The 21,853-nt window shown below is 45.5% G+C and overlaps 2 protein-coding genes across 5 annotated transcripts in view; one reads left to right on the top strand and one right to left on the bottom strand.

The window, feature by feature from the left end:
• Positions 1-6,576: 6,576 nt before the first annotated feature.
• Positions 6,577-13,135, bottom strand: LOC119843587. 4 transcript variants are annotated; one of them, XR_006275835.1, is made up of 4 exons: positions 12,325-13,050; positions 9,463-9,623; positions 8,881-8,983; positions 6,577-6,799 (listed from the first exon to the last, which is right to left on the bottom strand). XR_006275835.1 is itself a non-coding variant. In XM_043497877.1 (3 exons), the coding sequence occupies exons 1-3, from the start codon at positions 12,806-12,808 to the stop codon at positions 6,793-6,795; spliced, it is 627 nt and encodes a 208-aa protein (XP_043353812.1). In that variant the 5' UTR covers positions 12,809-13,130; the 3' UTR covers positions 6,577-6,792. The 4 variants fall into 4 exon arrangements, 3 of the variants coding, with proteins under 3 accessions (XP_043353812.1, XP_038229038.1, XP_043353813.1); XM_043497877.1 differs by lacking the exon at positions 9,463-9,623 and having other exon boundaries at positions 8,848-8,983; positions 12,325-13,130; XM_038373110.2 differs by lacking the exon at positions 9,463-9,623 and having other exon boundaries at positions 12,325-13,117.
• SLC25A1 (solute carrier family 25 member 1) overlaps positions 12,082-21,853 on the top strand; it is a 49,576-nt gene continuing 39,804 nt past the window's right edge. The window contains exon 1 of the mRNA XM_038373108.2: positions 12,082-12,346. Within this exon, the coding sequence (XP_038229036.1) occupies positions 12,247-12,346 (100 nt within the window). The 5' untranslated portion in view covers positions 12,082-12,246. The remainder of the gene's footprint in view (positions 12,347-21,853) is intronic.

Here is a 21,853-nt window from a genome sequence, read left to right as displayed (position 1 = left end):
TACAGAAAAAAATTTTATTTCAGGAGCTGTTCTGCTTGCTTTCCTTTTCCAGAGTTGTACAACTATAGCAGCACCACTGAATATCAGTCCTGCAGAAGCCCTGCCAGAATGCCCTAAAGTGCTTCAGCCCCATTTCTAGGGGGAATGCAGAATGTACATACAGTTCTGAAGAACTCCAGCCAGGCAAGATCTGTTTGACTTATGATATTGTTATGGCAGTGTTCCAAGTGTACATGGTATAAAATGGGAATAATTACCCCCGGGTACCAGAGTTCATTTCAATCTGTGTTTAATATATTCTCTATAAAATGTCATCTTTAGCCACTGCAGTCCTAACACATAAACAGCTGGTATTTAGCCCAATATGCAACTTTGTCTATGCAAATAACCCTGCCAAAGACAGCTTGCTGTCCTTTCCTAGACAGTTGGCAACAGGCATTTTGTAAGGTATGTCAAAAACAGCTTGACAAATCCTTGACCTATATTAGTTGTATCGAGGGGGGGGAGGGGAAGGGAAAGAGTCGTTTACCATTCTTATGTCCTCTGCTACTTTTTATATGATGCGGATAATTTTAAAATTGTCTGTATCTATGTATAAATGATAGCTGAGTATAGCCAGTTAGGAAAACTAAAATTTATTAAATAGCTAACCCCTATGTCTGACCACAACTGACTTGCTGATTAGAAATGCTAAAACCACATTCCGAAAACAGATTGCTTCAGTGAGTCCAAGTTGCATTGAAAAGGCTGTCTGACCCAAAATGACAGGTTAGAAAACAACCTGATCTTGGAGGTTTTAGACCTGCATGCAGCAGGTCACATACAACTAGCAGTTCTGAAGGTTAGTGGAAACTGTTAGGCAATGTAATGCCCTTCTCATTTATAGCATTTTCTACTACATTGCTGTAATCTCAATATTCTGCTATATATAGCTTGGGTCATCACTTTGCTCTTAATCTAAACATGTTTGTATGCTTACCCTAAAACATGCCCTGGGAGAATGCTTGCTTGCTTGAATCCCATTAGTTCCCACAGGGAGTGGAGTTTTAGAGCATTTTGAACCTTTAATAAAATCCTGTGAACTATATATGAGAAGTGCTTAATCACAGCTGTGTGGGAACAATGGGAGTATTCTTTATAACACTGGAATATGTCTTTAAATTGTGTAACATGGGGTGGCTTTGTACTTGCTATTGCAAGCTGCAGGGGCATCATTCTAGCATAATGGATGGTAATTCTATCTACTGTCTCTTTTTTTTGTTGTTGTTGTACCTTACCCTGCCGCAAACTTTCAGTATTTCAGAAAATGTTTAAGTATAATGGATGTGAGCTAGTGGTCTTATTTATTAGTTTCTGTCAGTGCTCATAATGTGCTGTGTGCTCGTGAGGCAGACACAGATCCTGCCTCAATGAACATAAAAGCAAGATTTAAACTCTTCTAGACAGGAACATTTCTACCTCGAACTTTAGTGTTGCAGCCTGTTAAATATTTGAATGAAACAGTCAGGAGTTATGCTTTTTTGAAGCAAGTATTAACAGTATTGCCAGCTGCAAACCGTCAAAAATCACGAGTCATGCCCCAGAAAACTATGAGATTATCTTAAAAATCATGAGATTTTTTAAAACAAATGCATTTCGGATTCTCTGTCTCCTGATTTTTGAGCCTTTACGGTTTGATTTTGTTTTTTCCAAACTTTCCTCCACCAAGAGGCCTAGAATCTTACTAAATGAAAGCAAGAGCCCCATCTAACCAAAAGACTCCAGGAGCTGGAGCTTCAAGAAAAATACCAAATAGCACAAGATTCTTGATAAATTTGGCAGAGTTGCCCCTGGGAGGAATCGGTGGTGGTGGTGGTGGTGGTGGTGGTAAAAAGGTTGTTCATAGCAAGATGACCTAATTTGGGTGCTGAAGTCCGCACAAAGAAAAGACACATAACTGGTTTGTCAGCCCTGGCTGCCTTCTTTGTGCTTCATTGTGTGTCCTGAATGTGAAAGCAGACTTCATGTTTGGGGAGCATTGTGAGTGTGTTTGTGAAAGGAGCTGTACTACGGCTCTCCTTTCTGAACACACAATTAGCTCCGAAGGCTGATGGGAAGTTGCATGTGTATGACCTGATGAACTTGACAATACAATATGTCACATCAGCCATTTGTATAGCACCCACCTAACTACCTGCATTCTAAGGTGCTTTATGACATTCTGCAGATTCAGCTGCACAACAAAGCTCAGAGCCGTAGTAGAAGACATTAGGACTCCTAAGTGTACCTGACGCATTCATGGTATTCCCCATAATCCTGCCTAATGGAGCAAGCTGCCAGCTCATCACAGAAGAGTTACTCGGTGACTTTGGCTTGGGTGGTTACTGAAGATGGATGTGATGAGGATACTTCCCCAAAATACCTCGTAGAGATGGATTGAGAATATTTGTCTGGGATCCTGGGGAAAAGATGCCATGCATGTCATACGAATGAAAGGGACTGTGTCAGCTTATGCTGAACAAGTTCAGGACTTTTTAAAAAAAAAAAAAAAAAAAAAAAAAAATTAGCTGTTCGTTTTTAAGTTCTGATGATTAAATTTAACATGGGTGAAGAAACAGACCATTTAGTTTCACTTCTGTTTCTAGTCAGTTTCACTATCGTTCTCACGCTGGCACATAGCTGAGGTGTTTTGGGTTGCTAACTCTGCATTGGGAATGTTTAAATCCAAACAAAAGTTTTAATTGGATTTTTTACAAACAGCTGAAACATGGAAACATTTCCTTTGCCCTGATGTCTGTAAAACACTGCTTTCTTAACAAACTTGAATTTGGAGCCTAAAATGGACATTTTAACAATTTTTTTTTTCATGGTGGGAGGGAGGAAGATGAAGGTGGGAAAGGCAAACTCTTAGCAAAAAAGGCCACAAGCAGGAGCATGACTTTCTCCTGGCATATCCTTTCCCCAAATATGAAATGCAGACCAGTACAGCAGTGAAATCTGATTTGAACTCCTACCTGTACGATTACTTGTGGCACCTTAGAGACTAACAAATTTATTAGAGCATAAGCTTTCGTGAGCTACAGCTCACTTCATCGGATGCATTTGGTTTTTCCACCAAATGCATCCGATGAAGTGAGCTGTAGCTCACGAAAGCTTATGCTCTAATAAATTAGTTAGTCTCTAAGGTGCCACAAGTCCTCCTTTTCTTTTTGCGAATACAGACTAACATGGCTGCTACTCTGAAACCTACCTGTACGATTGATTGTGAGGCTACGTCTATACTATGAACTAGGGGTGTGATTTTCCCAGCTTACACACTCATCCTGCAGTAGCTCAAAGAGAGCTAGCACAAGTATAAATAGTGGTGTAACCTAGTGGTGTAGTCATGATAGCATTTGCAGTCACAGTGGTGGCACAGCTTAGCTGGACTGAGGTACATATCCTCTCATTTCAGGAGTGTTTGTACTTAGCACAGCTAAGCCACGCTGCTGCTGCACGCACAAGTGCAGTTACCCAGCTATGTATACTTGCCTTAGCTCTCGTGTGTACATGAGCTCAGGAACCACACCCCTAGCTCATGATGTAAACATAGCCTTAGGAGCTTTTTCTTTAAACTGAATCGATCTGTTATCAATCAAGTTTGAACAGATCAATGCTGCATTCTGTGTTTAGCTTTTGATCAGGGCTGGCAGAAGACAATCTCTTTGTGCACAAGAGAATTAATAAAATTGAGGAGTTAGAAAAACTATCAAAATCTCAGTGAGATTACATCTGGAATGAGATGTTCTAATCCATTTAAAGTACTGAACACTTTGCCTTTAAGAACAAAGACCCTTGCAGTATTGGGCAGTTGAAAGGAATAGAGCAGAAGAAAGCTTCCTTAACTTAAATTGGCAATTTAGGGGCACTGTATTGGCTCCCCTGCTCCCTCCCCCCCCACCCCCGCCCCAAGGTATAAAGATGCATTGACTTCTGGCGTTATTGGTACTTGGAATTCCTGAAAATCAGGTTTGCATACATTCATGGCCTACCCTGCTCTTAAAGAGATGCTTAAACCAGTTGACCTAGAATTAGTTTTGTAAAATGTTGTAACTTTTTTTAAAATAACCTTATACCACTAGAAATGTTCCCACTCCATTTTTAAATTCTAATTTTTATCTATCAAATCTTCTCCTGTGGTGTTTCATTGTCCCATCTGAGAAATATTTTGTGGACTCTTAATAAAGATTTAAAATTTCTTATTCTAAGATCATGTTTGTAACCCTTTGTGGGAAAAGGGCAACCAGAAAGGACTAGCAGAGCCTCTGGCATGTACATTAGCCCAGTGGCAAGGTTCTGAAGCATTAAAATGTATGACTGCAAAGAAACCCAAGATTCTGGATTGGGGGAGTATGCGGGAGGGTTGCCCATCTGAGAACTTGAGGGTTTTTAATCTTTTGGAATGCTGTTATTTTGCAAGAGATTCCCCTCCCTACCCCATCCCTCTTCTGAGTCAGATGGTACAAACGGACATGTTTAGGTAAATTCAATCCTGGGTTGGTCAACTTTGACTTTTTTTTAAAGCAACAACATAGATTATGCCATGGAGAATGCACTTGCCATGCTCTCGTGGAGTGGTGATAACTTGTAATGTCCTATCTAGCACGTGTGTGACTGTTGTCTTCTCCTGGATGGAGAGTCAGGCCTGCTTAAGTGTAAAGGTGGTAAGACCTTTATTCTAGCTCTATTGCTAGGGGGCCTGTGCCTTTGGATCAGAAACTGAGTTCTTAAGTTTATAAGAAGCACGCAGGATTTTTTTTTATAGGGGAAAAGGCAGTACGCCGCATTTATTGAAGATACAAACAATTGGCATACGCATTCAATTACACCACACACACACACACACACACACACACACACACACACACACACACACACACACACACACACACGCTCACTGTTGTTATAGGTACCAGTCCAGAGTCTGGATCAACCTAGTGGCCAGCTAGGTTGATCACTGGTACGGAGGAGCTGGGTTCCGTCGGTCATGACACAATGCTCCAGGGAAGTCTTGGCAAGACTAACCCAAAGTTTCATGGCAAGAAGCCCTGTTTATATTGTGATTTTCCTTCATTGGGACCAATGAGTTTTTCAGTCATGCTGAAATCAATTGTTGTTTGACAAGTACTTGTTTTCTTAAATTGTCCTTATTTTTTTATTAAAGCTATGTTGTCCCCATTGATAGGTGCCTGTCTCATTTTTAGAATCCTCAATCTGCCCTCCTCTGACACTTCAATAGGGGCGTGTTGCAGCCTCCTGGCACCCTTGTGTCTGTTTCTAGTTCCTCCCTCGTACATCTGACTCAGCGATGGCCTTCCCACATTCCTCATTCACACACAAAACAAAACTAATTTACACAGAACATTTTGAACAGGAACATCAAATTGCAATGCAAAAGAAAAACAATCATTGCATTCTTTTCCTTATTTTAAAATGCTAAACCTACAACAAATTGGTGACCCTCTAAGGTCTGTCACTGCCTTTGAAATCAGCACAAACGCATATTCTGGCTGATGCATCTTTACCAAATGGCCCATTAGGCCATTCCTTTCTGCCACGCAAAAAGGGTGGCTGGCAGAATATGATCAAATCATACACCAATACATTTAATACATGCTACATTATCTCATTATTCTTTATTTTTATTCTAAATCATACAAAATACAAACATAAAATCCTACTATTACAGAGTTCTACTCCCACTTGAAGATTATAAACCCTCGATGGCCATAACATACCAGGTAGTGTGGGAAGGGAAATCCTTTCAGACTGAATGTTGCCTCACAATGGACTCTTGTTTGCAAATGGTGCTCAAACTGGGGCCCTGTGAGGCACTGTAGAATAGTGTCCTCAGAATCCTACTGGTTGACTGCATGCTCTGACTCAAAAGCCCTAACATATCTTCATGGTCATGCGTAGCAGACTATAGACTTGATGTAAGGAGCCTGTTGGAATACTGGTGAACGTTCACTGCTGGAGAAAGGAAATACAGCTCACTGCCTCCTCATTATAGCATAAATTGGTGTATTTTTGTAGCAGGTGGAGGAGCTTGTAATAGTAAATTTCTGGGTAGCATATATTGACCAATTCTAATTAAGTAGTGCTTCACACTTTTCAAATTGCTATATAATTAAAGGTTTCAGAGTAGCAGCCGTGTTAGTCTGTATTCGCAAAAAGAAAAGCAGTACTTGTGGCACCTTAGAGACTAACGAATTTATTAGAGCATAAGCTTTTGTGAGCTACAGCTCACAATTAAAGTAGCTGTGCTATAATGTGTGCAAGTGTGTGATAGGCATGCTTTTGGTGCAATACTTCAACCACCTAAAGGCTTCTGGTAAAACCACATCATTGGACATACTATGTTTCTAGCTGAAAACAGTGTTCAGTGCCCACGGGAGGTGTCAGCAGTAATATTAATAATGTAAAATCCCTGTTCACTCATTGCTTGGAGTCACTGCATCCTCTGTTTTGGGACTGTCTTTAGATTGTAATTTCTTCAGGGTTAGGATTGTCTTTTTAGTTTGTGTCTAACGCAGAGCCAGACATCATGACAGCTTATCAAATAACATGATTTTATTTTTTAATGATCTTTATAGGATAAGAGTAGGAGGGGAAAATCTTTCCATCTGAATGGCCCCAGACTTGAGGTGCTTTTTGGGTCTGTAGCCAATGCTTGTCAACCAGCCCTTGCAGTTTTCAGTTCCCACTCAGTACTCGAGATCCCCTAGTCCTCACTCTGATATCCTGCTGCTGTTTTGGTCCCCGGTAGCTTTATTAACCCCTGGAATTGAGGGGACAAAAAAAGGAAGGAAATGGTTAAAGTTATTCTAGAACTTTGTCACAAATATGGTAATCTGGAATTTGTTTCCATGACAGCAGAACCTGCCACCAGTAACGGAAATGGACTCTAGTTTTGCCAGATAGCTTGCTTCCATAGAAATTGTTGGACTGACAAAAATAAGAGGTAGAATTTTAAGTTTTGTCTCTTAAAGTTAACTCTTCTTTTTATCTTTAATTTTGCCCATGTACTAGCCCGGGGAATACACTCTTGTAGGCTTCAGCTGGCAGTGGAAACTTGTATGTAAAAACCACCTATGTATTTTAAACATTCCATTCTACAGCCATTAGTACAAAGGTCAGCTGTTCTCTACAAAGTACTCTTCTCCTCTGGTCTTTTCCTTGTGATGGTTATAATTTCTTGGAGGGCAACTTGTGTAACAATTTCTAATCTGTGCTTGTGCTTCATTACTTTGCTGAATAGGGAAGGGGTTTATCACATGTTTAAAAGTTAAGCATCTGATTATTTCAGTGAGGTAAATGGGATTTAAGTATATGCATTAGGTTAAAAGTGCACTTAAGTACTTTGCTGAATAAGTTTGAGATCATGCACATTGCTAAATGAAGAGTCTGTGTGTACTGAAGATTGGGTAAAGCAAGTGACCTCACCTAAAGTAGCACTGGGCATGTCTGTAAATGCTATAATGACATATTAGCATGACAAGCAAGCAGGGAGCTGCGGAGATGCATCACAAGTTTATAAACTGTCTGAAAACAGCAAGAGATTTAAACTTTTTCTGCCATCCAAACAGTGCTGTTTAACCAGAGTTCTAAACAGCTGCCCCAAATCTGTGACACTGCCTACATTCCTTCCTTCCTTCCTGTGGGTCAGGTAGGTGGGAGGAAAAGGACTGATGCTTAGTCATCCCATGTCTGTAGTCTTCTAGCAGATCCAAGCTGGAGAGAACCCAGAGAATGGCTTGAGTGGTGCTTGTGGCACCTTTCCTGTAGCTGCTGTAAACTCAAACGAGCTGGATGTGGGGAGTCAGGGTGGAAGCTGCTCAGCAGTACACGATGGAAAAAGCAAAGCGAGCTGAATAATAGCTTAACAGTCTCAGCAAACAAATGGCATAGCATCGTTCCTTCCTCTGCTGGGTCAGTAGGAAAACGGAAGATTTGGGTTCTGGGTGTCTAGCTTCCTATATAGGGATGAAAAGTTTGGACCATGAGTGGGCATGAGACGTGAGTTGGATATTTCCACTGCTGCTTCTGTCTCTGCCTGGCCTCCCATGCCATAAATGCTCTTTTACTGCCAATCTTACCCAGAAAGGGATGGATTATACCACTCCTTACAGCTCTTCAAATCTAGTCTCTGACTCTTAACCTCCTTTCTCATAAAATTATAACCTGTTCCAAGCTTTCCAGCTTAATCAGTTCCCCTGAATCTTGGCCTTTGTATTCTGTTACTCTGTCCTCCCCCACCCCCATACCTATGCATACTGCATTTATGGTATATTATAAACTGTATCAGCATGTGTGTTTTAACCATGCTGTGAAACCCCCAGTAATACCTCTTATACAGGTAAACAACTTCCACATTTCACCTATTTTAGTTCATTTCCTTTTCCAAGAAGCTGCTATGGATTGAATGTAATAATTCAGAAAAGGGGATGGAGGGATGAACCTAAAGGAGAGAGGAGGCCAAGATGGATGTTGGTGCAAAAAAACACAGCCATTTTGAAAGCTATAGGTCATCCTTCAGCTTTGTGCCATGGCACTGGTGAGAGAGAGAATGAGACACTCAGGAAACTCCTTTAGCTCCAGAAGCATGTTAAGGTAAGTAATATTACCATTAATCAGCATTTTGGAATGTTAGCTTGCTACTAGTGCTGCGACTAGGGTATGCTGAGAGATTCTGCAACAGACTGGATACTAATGAGAATGGATAGGGTCCAACAGTGGAGTCGGACAAAGTAAAAAGCGGACTCAGTATGTGATTTGGGTTGAAATCAAATCAACAGTTCACAGCCATTACTGTGGGAACATGCACACTGAACAGTCACTGAGACCATCTGCACTGCACACCTGGCTGCAGAGAAACTGCTATGCCCAGCTGGATGAGAGGAGTGAGTGAAGAGCCCGTTTCTCCTAGCCGTGATGCAGTCCATCTCTGAGACTGGCTCCAGCCCTGAAATGGCACAACACACTCATTGAAAATTCAATATAATACCTTAACAGTAATAGTACTGCAAGACACATGAGTTCTGAGCAAGGAGCCACACTGTTCTATGGCTGTAGATTTGAAAACCTAAGCCCAAGTAGTGACTGCCTGCCATTGGTGGCTGGAGGCCAATATGCAGTATCTGAATCAAATATCTGAACCAAAGATGAACGTAGAGCCTTGTCCCTAATGTTCACTGGGGGCTTGACTAAATAAGAAAATTGACTGCTACATCCTATATCCTTTAGGCTGAATAATTACACTGCTGTAGTGATACCGATATAACCCTTTGGGGGGCGCACACTGTTCCAAAATAAGTGTGACTTTACTTTGGAAATAGAGCAATTATACTGGAATAAAGTCATATTTATTCTGGAACAGTGTGTTCATACAGGCAGTTGCACCAGCATAGCTACAGTGGAATAATTATTCTGCTAGAACCATACCAGTCAATTGTCCTATGTACTGAATTAGATTCCAATTCATCTGCTAGCTGACTCCTCAAACTTGCTGATGGGGAAAGAACAACATGAAGGTGCACAGACCACAGGACTCAATGAGAGCTGACTCACATCTAGCAGGGCTGGTTACAGCTGTTGGAGAGTACCTATGAAAGGTGGTAAGTTACCTTTGGAACAGGCCGATTGCTTTGTTGTGTAGGGAAGTCTGCACAGGTAGACGACTTCTGTGGATTTAGGGTTTCCCTGCAAATTTTTGGAATTCCCTAGGTCTTGTGCAGAAAACTGACTCTGCATCCTGATAACAAAAATTGCCATTTAGATGGTTAATTTTGGATTAGTTTAAACTTAGTCTGAATGTGCTGGATTTTGTTCCGCTTAAACTGGACTCAACCAGAACCTTGGCTCCACAATCTCCCAATCTTGGAAAGTCAGTTTCTGATCCAATTATGAAGTGAACTTCTCAATGTATTCACATAGTAACCACCATTACTGCTAATTGCCCTCTGTTTAAAATACAGATAAAAGAGGACCAGTTAGTGAAGGGAACTCTATGGTGTGGATATAGAACCTTTCATCTCTAACCTAGCAATTCAAGTTCAGCTAAAGTCAACAGGGGCCAAAACTGTACCCTCATCTGAGAGCCATTCAGTGGCTGATGTGAAAATCTTAGTAGTCTCTTACTATACTAGTGTGTTCTTTAATACTGAGTTGGCCAGCCAGGGCTTGTGTCCGTCTTACCTGAGGAAAAGCCCTTCTACCAGTGCAGCACTAACAGCTGACTTGACTTTAGTTCTTGGTAAAAGACTCAGCCCCATAATTTTGGGTCTCAGGAAAGTTCTTTTTAGCCAGGCCCTAGTGACTCACTGCTGTGCGTATATATAGCCCATTACGACCACCTCATATTGAGTTCACAGTGTAGGACCTTGACTTTTTCATAGTTTGTTGGGGGGAAGGGGAAATCATCATTTTACAGCTTGTGAAGGTTGAGATGGGCATAAATGTATTGGTAGTGGTTTTTATGGCTTTGGAAATAGATGTAATTCTTGTTTAAAAAATGTCGAGATGCTTTCCTTCATCCAGTCAGGGCCAGCAATAACAAACCAGCCTGTGTACAACAGCCAGCCAGGAACATTCACTAGGGACCAGGACTTAATTTTTTAGCTTCTACATGGTTGTTTACAGGCAGCAGTCAGAAAAACAAATAAAAAATGAATGCTTGGATGCTTGCAGGTGCTTCTCTTGTATAATTTATGGATAAATATAACTCACTGCAGTTTTCATCAAGGAGCTTTAGTACTGACATTAAACCCCACACCCAAAGTTGAGTGGCTTAATGACAATCCTAGTCTGGAATTAAATTGCTGTCACACTTCCATAAATGAAGGTAGCACCACACTTGTAGAAAAGGTTAAAGAGAGGAAGATGACATGCTCCTTTTAAAGAGGGGTGGGTGTGTGTGTGTGTGCGCGTGTGCATGCCCACACACACAAGGTAGCTGTACACAATCTCTAATGTCCTAATCCTACAACTACATACTGCGAGGCTTAACTTGAACCATGTCTTTGGGGATGAAAGTTGCAATATAAATCCATTATAGATAGGACAATTGCCTCTCTATTACTAAAGGTTTCAGACTAGCAGCCGTGTTAGTTTGTATTCGCAAAAAGAAAAGGAGTACTTGTGGCACCTTATTTGTTAGTCTCTAATGTGCCACAAGTACTCCTTTTCTATTACTAAACAACTTCATGCAACAGGGCCAGGGCTATGGCCCCTTATCCAGACCCCCTCAAAACACTGTATTGTCTATTGTCCTTGGAAGCTGGCATCTTAATAAAGCTGCAAAAGCCTAGATCAGCCTGTCCCAGGTGTCCATTTCTAATAGTTATTTACAGTGCTTTACAAAGTCATTATCATTATCCCCCTTTCATAGCTGGAGAAACGGGCGTAAGGGGACTTGCGGCATAGCAGAGGCAGGGATTCTTAAGTCCTGGGACCCTGTTCTATCTACTCGGCCACGCTACCCTCACGTTGGTGCACGGATGTAACCGGGCTCATGGCTTCTTTCCCCGAGGTCAGCGATTGTGTTTTCAGGGTTTCATCCCGGCAGCCCCCCCCCATGTGATTCCACAGTGGGGCAACAGGGGGTGCTGAGCCGGGCGGATGCAGAAGTGCCAGGGCTTAATTTAGGCCAGGGGTTGGCGAGGCCGAGTCCCGGCACCCCTGGGCTGGGCAGTTCGTGACCCCGGCACCCCTGGGCTGGCTGCATCAGTTATGAAAGTAAAAAGACAGCTTGAGCCCTGGGGCTGGGTGCGTGAGGGGAGCCCCCTGCGCTGCTGAGGCTGCACCGGGGCAGGGCAAATCCCCTGACGGGAGGATTTCACAGCAGCCCTGCTCTGCCGCGGGGGGGACCCGCTTCCTTTCCCCTGCCGGGCCTCCCCCTTGGAACAGCAGCCGCCTGGCTCCCCGCCCCGACGGACCCTGCCGGCTTCTGGCCCCCAGCACTCGAGGGGGCGAGGAGCAGGCAGCGGAGCTGCAGCGTGTCCCCCGCCCCGTGCGCTCCCGAGGATGTGACGCCGGCGGCCCCACCCCTGCTGCGGGCGGGGACCGGGAGCCGAGCGCCGCGCCAGCGCGTAACCAGCCCGGGCGTCCGCAGGGGGCGCCGAGCCCCGCTGCCCGCCGCCTGCGGTGCCCGCCCCCTGCCCGGGGACCCGCCCCGAGCCCCGCACCGCTTAAACGGCCCCGCGCCGCCGGCCTCTGCCCGCCGCAGTCATGTCCGCCCGCCCCGCGTTCCCCAGCCCCCGCTGCCTGGCCGCCGCCGCCCCGGCCGGCAAAGCCAAGCTCACCCACCCCGGCAAGGCGATCCTGGCAGGTGAGTGCTGCCTGCAGCGTGCCCGGGAGCGACCGTCCGCCGGGCTCCCCCCGGGGGTGGGAGCAGCACCTCGCGCGGGTCAGGAGCGGCCGCCTGAGTGCAACTGATGGGACAGCAACACCCCCCCCTTATCCTCCGGACCCTCTGCGGCCGCCTTGGGGGCTGGCAGTCGCCCAGCCCCGCGAGGTGTCTTGCTCGGCACCCCGGGCTCTCAGTCCTGCTGGCAGGTCTCCTGGGCTGCTTGAAAGGGCAGCTCCGAGTCGTGTGTTTGCCCTGAACTTTGGCCCCCGGGGTGCGCGGCTCCTTATCGGACCGCCCCAGCGGCCCTTGGCTCTTCGCAGGGAGCTGGACGTGCCTCCCTCCCGGGAAGTGTTGTTTTTCCATGGCAGTGCAGTGCTCCCCGCTCGGTCTTTGGCGGGCTGGGATGCGGGGCTGGTGACTGAGTTTTGGCCGCTGTGTCATTGTCTGATGCAATTGCGGGAATTGCAGCCCTGCTTTGAGAAGTGCCCTTTCCTGGCATGCCCTGCTCGGGTCTTTCGAAGTTCCCCGGGACTCAGTGCAGTCTGAGCGGTGATCGCTTTTCTACCCGGGGTGGTGATGGGAGATACGGGTCCTGAGTGCAGAGCCGAGGGGAGTGTCTAACGGCAAAACAGCACCCACAGCTGTGAGCGCCACATGGGACTGACTGTGGCATCCTTGCTGCTGTGGGACCTCCCTATGCTGAATTGCACCGGGATGCTGATTGCAAGACTCTGTCCTGGTTCTAGATTATGGCTTGGATCTGGGCTGAGCCAGGCTTTAGTTTGGAGTTTCCTCACTAGGCAAGAGAGCTCCCTGTTTACCCTTTTGGGGGAATCTGTCACAACAGGAAAGGAGTACTTGTGGCACCTTAGAGACTAACAAATTTATTAGAGCATAAGCTTTCGTGAGCTACAGCTCACTTCATCCGATGAAGTGAGCTGTAGCTCACGAAAGCTTATGCTCTAATAAATTTGTAGTCTCCTTTCTTTTTGCGAATACAGACTAACACGGCTGCTACTCTGAACCTGTCACAACAGGGTTTATATAGATTGAGGTTTATCGCTGCCCCTGGGGGCAGCCAGGGTCACTGCAGTGCTCTTCACTCAACTCCTTGTGTCTGTCTGTTCAGTCATGAGTCTGTGTATTTGTTACACTGCAGGCCCTTTCAGTTTCCAAGTCATGGGCGCTCACTTTGTTTTTGCCACTGGGTGCTTTTAAAGAGGGGTGTGTGTTTTGGGGAGGAGGCACTCTGCCACTTTTGGGGGAAGGCTATTTTCAGCCTATTTATACACTTCTTTCATATTCTAGTTATTGAATTTGTCTGTAATTAGTATCTTTACTATTTTAATAATGAGTAAATTGTTATGAACATATAATTACATCATCATGAATTACAGTGTATTAAAATCACTGCAATCACCTGCAAGCTGTCTTCCCTAGCATCCCTGTTTAAAGACATTTTGTAGCTTTCTGGATGAAACTGTCAGCAATCTTATTTACATCTAGTTTCCTGGTATTGTCTTGATGGACGTTAAGGATAGTTAGGTTATCCAGTTGCATCTGTCCCATTGATGACTGGAGATAGATTTTAAGTGTTCTGAAGCTGGAGAAAGAACAGGAGTACTTGTGGCACCTTAGTTCTTTTTGCGGATACAGACTAACAGGGCGGCTACTCTGAAGCTGGAGGATAAGTTCAGGATGATACAGGCACCACGAGAAGGATTCTTATAAATTTGCAGTACTCTGTTTCCAGAGTACTGCAAATGACTCGAAGATCTCTTTTTTTGATGGGTAACAGCTAATTTAGGCACTCTGATTTTGTATGTATAGCTGGGATTATATTTTGCCATGGGCATTACTTTGATTTAACATTGAATTTCATCTGCCATTTTGTTGCCAAGTCACCCAGTTTTGTGAGATCCATTTGTAACATTTTGCAGTCCCCTTCCCACGTAACGCTCTTGAGTAATCTTGTATCCTCTGCAAACTTTGCCACCTCACTGTTCACCCCTTTTTGCAGGTCATTTATGAAGATGTTGAACAGCACTGGTCCAGTACAAGCCCCTGAGGGACGCCCCTATTTACTTCTCTCCATTTTGAAAATGGACCTACCCTTTGTTTCCTACCCTTTGTTTCCTATCTTTTAAGTGGAGTGCCTGGCAATGCTTTCAGGATCATCTAACGATCCTTAATTTAATTTAATGACAAGCCTTTTGTTATCTTAACCACCCTGCCTCTGTTTATAAACAAACTCCCTCATCGCATTCCAGGCTCAAGCTCTAGCTCCTTGGTGCTGAGCACCCACTATATTTCTCCATGGGTGCTTGAGCCCCGGACCACCCTCGGAGTCGGTGCCTATGTTCCAAGTACAAGGTTTTCCCCACGGATTATCTAAATTCACAATCTGCCAATAATTGTGTGAGAGGAATGCAAGGACGTGTAAACACACTGAAATGTTCCAAAATGGGAACAGGAGTGGGGCTCTTCCCACTGAAGTAATGACCATGGAAATGTGACTTCAGAGCCTTGAAAGTGCTGCCTAGCTTCAACCCCCAAGCTGGTTCTTTCCATGCCCTCCTTGATCCATCTCTGATTGATGTAGCATTGCTGCCTTTAGAGGAAATGGGAGGGCTCACGTTTTTCATTCCTCCATGCCTCTGGGGGATCTCTTGGTGACAGAGACTACAGGAAAGGAGTTCTTGGGGGAAGCTTTGCAGCTCCCTTTGAACGGGAATTATGCGTGATTATACCAGAGCTGAGTCTGGCACCCAGTGTCTTGGAGAGGTGGATGTTCAGTTTCAAGTGATCGCAAAAAGAAAAGGAGTACTTGTGGCACCTTAGAGACTAACAAATTTATTTGAGCATAAGCTTTCGTGAGCTACAGCTTACTTCATCGGATGCATTTGGTGGAAAATACAGAGGGGAGATTGATATACACACACAGAGAACATGAAACAATGGGTTTATCATACACACTGTAAGGAGAGTGATCACTTAAGATAAGCCATCACCAGCAGCAGGGGGGGAAGGAGGAAAACCTTTCATGATGACAAGCAAGGTAGGCTATTTCCAGCAGTTAACAAGAACATCTGAGGAACAGCGGGGAGTGGGGTGGGGGGAGAAATAACATGGGGAAATAGTTTTACTTTGTGTAATGACGCATCCATTCCCAGTCTCTATTCAAGCCTAAGTTAATTGTATCCAGTTTGCAAATAATTCCAATTCAGCAGTCTCTCGTTGGAGTCTGTTTTTGAAGCTTTTTGTTGAAGGATAGCCACTCTTAGGTCTGTGATCGAGTGACCGGAGAGATTGAAGTGTTCTCCGACTGGTTTTTGAATGTTATAATTCTGACGTCTGATTTGTGTCCATTTATTCTTTTACGTAGAGACTGTCCAGTTTGACCAATGTACATGGCAGAGGGGCATTGCTGGCACATGATGGCATATATCACATTGGTAGATGCGCAGATGAACGAGCCTCTGATAGTGTGGCTGATGTGATTAGGCCCTATGATGGTGTCCCCTGAATAGATATGTGGACAGAGTTGGCAAGGGGCTTTGTTGCAAGGATAGGTTCCTGGGTTAGTGGTTCTGTTGTGTGGTGTGTGGTTGCTGGTGAGTATTTGCTTCAGGTTGGGGGGCTGTCTTTAAGCAAGGACTGGCCTGTCTCCCAAGATCTGTGAGAGTGATGGGTCGTCCTTCAGGATAGGATGTAGATCCTTGATGATGCTGTACAGCCCCAGGTGAATAAATCATCAGTGCATTACTCTGTGCTCCCCCAAAAAGGTGTGTAGGTGGGGTGGCATGTTAAAAAATCTCAGTCTCCTCCTTCCCGAATGTAATCTACTGATGTCATGTTCCTTTCAAACCTCTGTGGTGATAATGAGTCAAAGAGACACATTCTGATTGCGCTCTCATTTTGAATTCCAGGATACAAGAGGTACGTCCAGGAAGTGTGCTAGCTCTGTGTGGCTGGATGTAACCAACAGCCAGATATTCTATCACGGGGATGTTTTCCCTTTAAACCTGTTGCATAGACACTTGATGGTCCAGCAGCAGCAGGGGTGACCCAGTTGGTCAGGGATGCTGAGTTACTTTGCACATAACCGGGGCATTCTAAATGACCATGTACTGTTACAAGTTGACAATACTGACATATGTTTCCAAGTAATTTAGCTGTAAGGTCTTGACTGTGAACTGAGACTTTGATATCACAATTCAGAGTAGCAGCCGTGTTAGTCTGTATTCGCAAAAAGAGAAGGAGTACTTGTGGCACCTTAGAGACTAACAAATTATTTGAGCATAAGCTTTCGTGAGCTACAGCTCACTCATCGGATGCATTTGGTGGAAAATACAATTTCCCCTCTGTATTTTCCACCAAATGCATCCGATGAAGTGAGCTGTAACTCACAAAAGCTTATGCTCAAATAAATTTGTTAGTCTCTAAGGTGCCACAAGTACTCCTTCTCTTTTTGATATCACAATGTTTGTGATCTCTGCTCAGGTAATATACAGGCAAACACATACAGGCTTTGGATAAGTTTGCTAGACTTTTTTCATCTACAAGGACAAACTCATTTAGCAAAGTGTATCCGTGATTAGAAATTAATTTATTTTCACAAAAAAGGGACCCAGTCCTCTGATGGGAAGCGCACGGAGCTTATAATCACATTGAGGATGAAAAGGAGGGTCAGGGAACACATTAACACTGTTGTTCTCCTCCTAGCTCATTCCCACTCTGCTGCCTTTTTGCTCCCTGGTGTGATGGAACAGCTTTTGGGATGGTTCCCACTGATGAGTTCTTGCAACAGCTCCGCAGCTGCCCCTCATCTCTTGTGGGATGAAATTACTCTCACAGATCAGCTGTTTTTGGATCATAGTCTCTCTAGTTTAACTCCACTGACCTCAGTGGAGCTACTCCAGGGATAAAACTTGGCCCATTACATCTGTATCTCTTGAAAAGTGGGAGCCCAACCAAGTGTACCGTGGTGCCAGGCAAGGCTCATAGAACTGACTTGTAGTGGCACGTTAGCTCATGTTTCCTCTGCCCAACCACAGGGAAATTCCTAGAATGGAGATGGAAGTCTTTCCTCTTAAATGAAATATATATATATCCATTTTGACGTGATCTGCATCATTAGAGCTTTTGTGTTTCCCAGCTAATTCCCTTTCTTCTTCCAGCCGACTGTCCACCTTTCCTTGGGGTCTGACCGTGAAGTGCTGGCTTAGCTTAACAGAGACCTAAGAGTGAGCCTTACCTGTCTATTGCTCTTCCTGCATGACTGCTGGCCTGCTGCCAGTCAAGTTCTGTTTGCCATCTGTGACCTCTGGCTTTGCTGTCAGTTGACTTGCATTAGTTAATATCACAGTCTCTGATGCTTGCATGGGCCTGTCAAAAAGAAAAACCACTGGAGAAGTTGCAAGGTTGACTTGAAATCAATACTCGAGCTGCGTGAAATGTATGCAGCTCCTGCAGTACAAAGAGAGCCGCCTTTGTGAGGTGTGACAAGGAGCTGGGGCCTCAAATTAACTGGATAGTCCAAAAGCTTGTGACTAAACTGTTCACCCCAAGTTATTTGCAGAAGGACTGGTGCTGATATCCACAGTTACACATTTTGTCTGGGACATAAACCCGTATGCATCAAGGCATGCGCCAGCAGCTGTTTGCCTGGGGATTGAAAGACATTTCTCTCCCACTGGCAGGCTGTTCCATGACTGTCCATTGTTATTGAATCTTTGTTTGAAGCTTCTGGCACTGGCCCCTACTGCTGGAGTAGGTCTCTGGTCTGATCTGCTCTGCCGGTTCTCATGTGCGTATCATAGTGCGGTTTGTCTTGTCTTTTAATGATGGAGCTCAATCCAACCTTTGGGTGGGGGTGGCAGGGAGCTGATCCCACTAGCTTGTTCTTGTGAAAAGTAACTGTGCTGTACATTGTGGGCCAACTTCTCTCCTGCCCCTGGATAGCCACGCCCAGCTTCATTGGGAGTGGCTGAGCCCGCAACTCTTCAGCTGTGCCCAGACTGCAAAGCTCAATGCATGGGTGAAACGCTGCTGGGCATTGGCCTCACGTTCGACCTCTTGAGAGTCCTGTTCCCACAGGCCAGGGTTATGAGTTGGGCTGGGGAAGCTGTGGGTCTTCCACAATCAGTCCAAAGATTATGAAAGGTTGCATGGCACACTGAATATGCCCCTGCCAAAGGCGTTTGCCATTCCCTGGCTCCTTGGGAGCTCACTGATCACTGGGGAATCAGTGGCTTTCCATTGTTTATCAAGGTGTAGTGGATCCCGGGTCCCCAGGAAAGCTGGAATTACATGGCACAGGTGTGCATAGAACTTTACAGGTATGGGGGGTCCCTGTCTTGACTGGCTTCCAGCCTAGTTCAGGGGTAGGTCTCTGTAACATAGCCCTAAGTTACATATTGCTTGGCCTGGAGGAGCTCCCAGTTTTGTGATCATGAAGCAAATGAGAAGAAAGAAAGGCCCTGTTGAAATGCTGGCCCCTTCCTCACATCCAGTAAATTAAAATGATCTGTAATGTACAGGCAGCACTGGCCAGCCTTGTCCTAGACATAATTGCCTTAAATAAACTGATCCATCAGGATGGTACCTGGTACTAACTCTGCTCTGTTCCTGCCAGCACAGGTCTTCCATCCCTTTAGACAGGGAAAACAATGAGGCCCATGTGTGCCTATTATATTAAAGGTGCTAGCTGATATTTACAGGGTTTGTCAGTGGATCAGGTACCGATAAACGACCTCATTGCATTCCAGACCCTCAGACCCCTTTACACTGGGAATGTTAAAGATGAGAAGAGAGCTACTTAGACCTTGTTACCATTCGGAAGATGTAGTTCAAACAGTACAACCCCCTTTGACCAACATAGTTATACCAGCACACAAGCTCTATACCAGCACACATGCAGGACAGGTCCCTATTCACTAGTGCTTTGTCCATGTCCCAAGAATTGGGGCTTCCAGTACTGCCTGAAGAAAGTGTAGCTCTCGCTGCTTATAGTCCTCACAAAATGAAGAATTACAACACAGATCTGCCAATGGACCGGTACTGATGAGAACAAGATCCTGGACTGGCTTCTCCGGCTTGGGAGTTCAGTGCCACTGGGCTGTATAACAGTCATTCCCCATAGCGGCTCCTCCTCACAGAGTACTTTGCTCCCAAGAAGGAGCTTCCCGAGGGGTGCAGTATCCATGGGCCCTATCACCACAGTATCTCTGTGAATTACAAAGAGATTCCCAACACTCTCTCTCAAGCAATATCTTTCTTCTTCGAGTAGTGTCCCTGTGGATGCTCCACTTTAGGTGTCTGTGTGCCCCTGCACCTCTAATTGGAGATTTTTGATAGCAGTGTCCCATTGAACCCATGCATGTGCTCTCCCTCCCTCTGGTCTGCCTCAAGGCTATTTAGCACTGTATGGGTGAACCCCCCTCACTTCCTTCTCTACTGCCAGAACAAGCAGTTGTCCCTTCCTTATCTGTGTCATTAGCATAAGTAGTATTTTGTTTTGTACTTTTGTTCTCCCTAAAAGAACTCAGGCTAGTGTTTGTTTTTATTTTATTTATTCCTTTGGTTTAAAAAGAAAAGAGAAAAAGGAAAAGAACTTCACTTTCCTTCCCTGTCTGGGGCATTCCGCCCCACCCCAGGATCTAGTAGACTCATAATTGTTTTCTTTTTCAGTTTAAAAAAAAAAAAAAAGTAAGATGATGCATATTCCTCCCTGCTAGAGGATGACAACCCCCTGCCCAGGGGCTTGTCTGGCTCTCTCTGCTCCAAGCGGGGCCTCTCCAGCCAGGGTCAGTTCCTGTAATGGCCAGACACTCATTGTGCCTGGGAGAGCCTCACAGAAGTGCTTTACCTCCACATCTAAAACTGCAGCCTCACAGGAGCTGGGAGCTGAAGTAAAAATTCCTCCCTATAGAGAAAACACTTCAGTCTGCAGGTCTCTTCGGTGGGTGTTGACCCCAGATCATCCCTGGAGCCTTCACTTCAAAAGGGGTTGAGTGGTGAAGAGAAGAGAAGAAAAGAAGAAGAAGAAGCCACCAGCAGACTCCCCCTGGAAAGGCTCCTCCAAGCAACTGGCCAGCCAGGGGGGTGTTCCCCAGTGCGGCCATTTGGGCACTGACCCCCGAGCAACTAGCCAGCCAGGGGGGTGTTCCCCAGTGCAGCCGTCTGGGCACCGACCCCCGAGCAACTGGCCAGCCAGTTCCCCAGTGCGGCCAGGCCATCTCGGTAGGACAATACCAGCAGATTTCAGAGTAGCAGCCATGTTAGTCTGTATTCGCAAAAGAAAAGCAGTACTTGTGGCACCTTAGAGACTAACAAATTTATTAGAGCATAAGCTCACGAAAGCTTATGCTCTAATAAATTGTTAGTCTCTAAGGTGCCACAAGTACTGCTTTTCTTTTTGTGAATACCAGCAGAGGAACCTCCTGCTGTGAGCTCAGCTGCCGCAGGGTTCGGCACCCACCGAAGCTCTGGAAGCTGAAACCTGAGAAGGGGCTTCCTGCTGTGAGCTCTGCCCTGCTCAGGGCGTCTGTGAGCTCCCTGCTGCTCTGAGCTCTACTCTGGGCAACTATTGCACTGAGAGGGCACACTTAGAGGGCACCCTTACCGTACCACCTCTAAAAGAGCGGCACAGAGAAGCCCTGCTGTCAGCTCTGCTTCCGCACCGAGACACCAGAGGCTTCAACAGTACTGTCCCCTAAGGAGAGGGGACAGTTACCGTACCATCTCTAAAAGAGTGGCATAGAGAAACCCTTTGGTAGCAGATGTAACAAAACTCCCATCTAGGAAGCGTTTTGCACCTTCCCAACCATTGATACCGACTACGGACACTCCTCTGGGGTTCTGGATGAGCCCATGGTAACACAGGTGCTCTGATACTCTGGAGGCCTGTGGCCTCAGTACCCCGGGAGAGATAATTACCATACCCTCTCTAAAAAAGTGGCACCAACAAACTTTTTCTACTGGGCAAAACTCTCATTTAGGGAGTGCTCTGCCCAACTGTCCGTACTGACAGTGTACCATGGATCCTCCTCTGTGGTACCAAATGAACCTATGGTACTGCATGAGCTCTGGTACCCTGGAAACCTGATGATTGGGGAAGAACCACAATCCCCATTACTTGGTACCAGGACCCCGGTATCGAGCACATTCCAGCACCCAGAATCGCTCTTAGCACTGGGCTGTATACTGCCAATACCCCTGTCAGTGGCACCCTTACCCACTGATGAGTCTGACACTGGCCAGGAGGCGATCATTCCCTGACCCCTCAAGGTGGCCCACCACCACACTACAAGGGTCATCCCCAATTCCATCATACTAACTGCCTGTGCCTGCCTTCCTGCCTCTCCATACCAAGGCCATATTGTAATTCTTCGGGTATATATAAACACACAGTGTGCGACCGTCCCCGGTGTCTCTCAGGGAGAGTCCACCAGATGGTTTGCTACAGCCTGGCACCTGAGCCAG

Source organism: Dermochelys coriacea, chromosome 15, assembly GCF_009764565.3.
Source record: "Dermochelys coriacea isolate rDerCor1 chromosome 15, rDerCor1.pri.v4, whole genome shotgun sequence".
Taxonomy (NCBI): Eukaryota; Metazoa; Chordata; order Testudines; family Dermochelyidae; genus Dermochelys; species Dermochelys coriacea.
This window is presented reverse-complemented; position numbering and strand designations above follow the sequence as displayed.

What these genes read in the sequence shown, in the direction of transcription:
- LOC119843587 (XM_043497877.1), bottom strand. Translation starts at nt 12,808, where the DNA reads ATGACACAGCGGCCAAAACTCAGTCACCAGCCCCGCATCCCAGCCCGC. An exon ending in GCCAGGATCGCCTTGCCGGG is followed by an intron (nt 8,984 to 12,324) that starts GTGGGTGAGCTT and finishes GTGCCATTTCAG; the next exon opens with GGCTGGAGCCAGTCTCAGAG.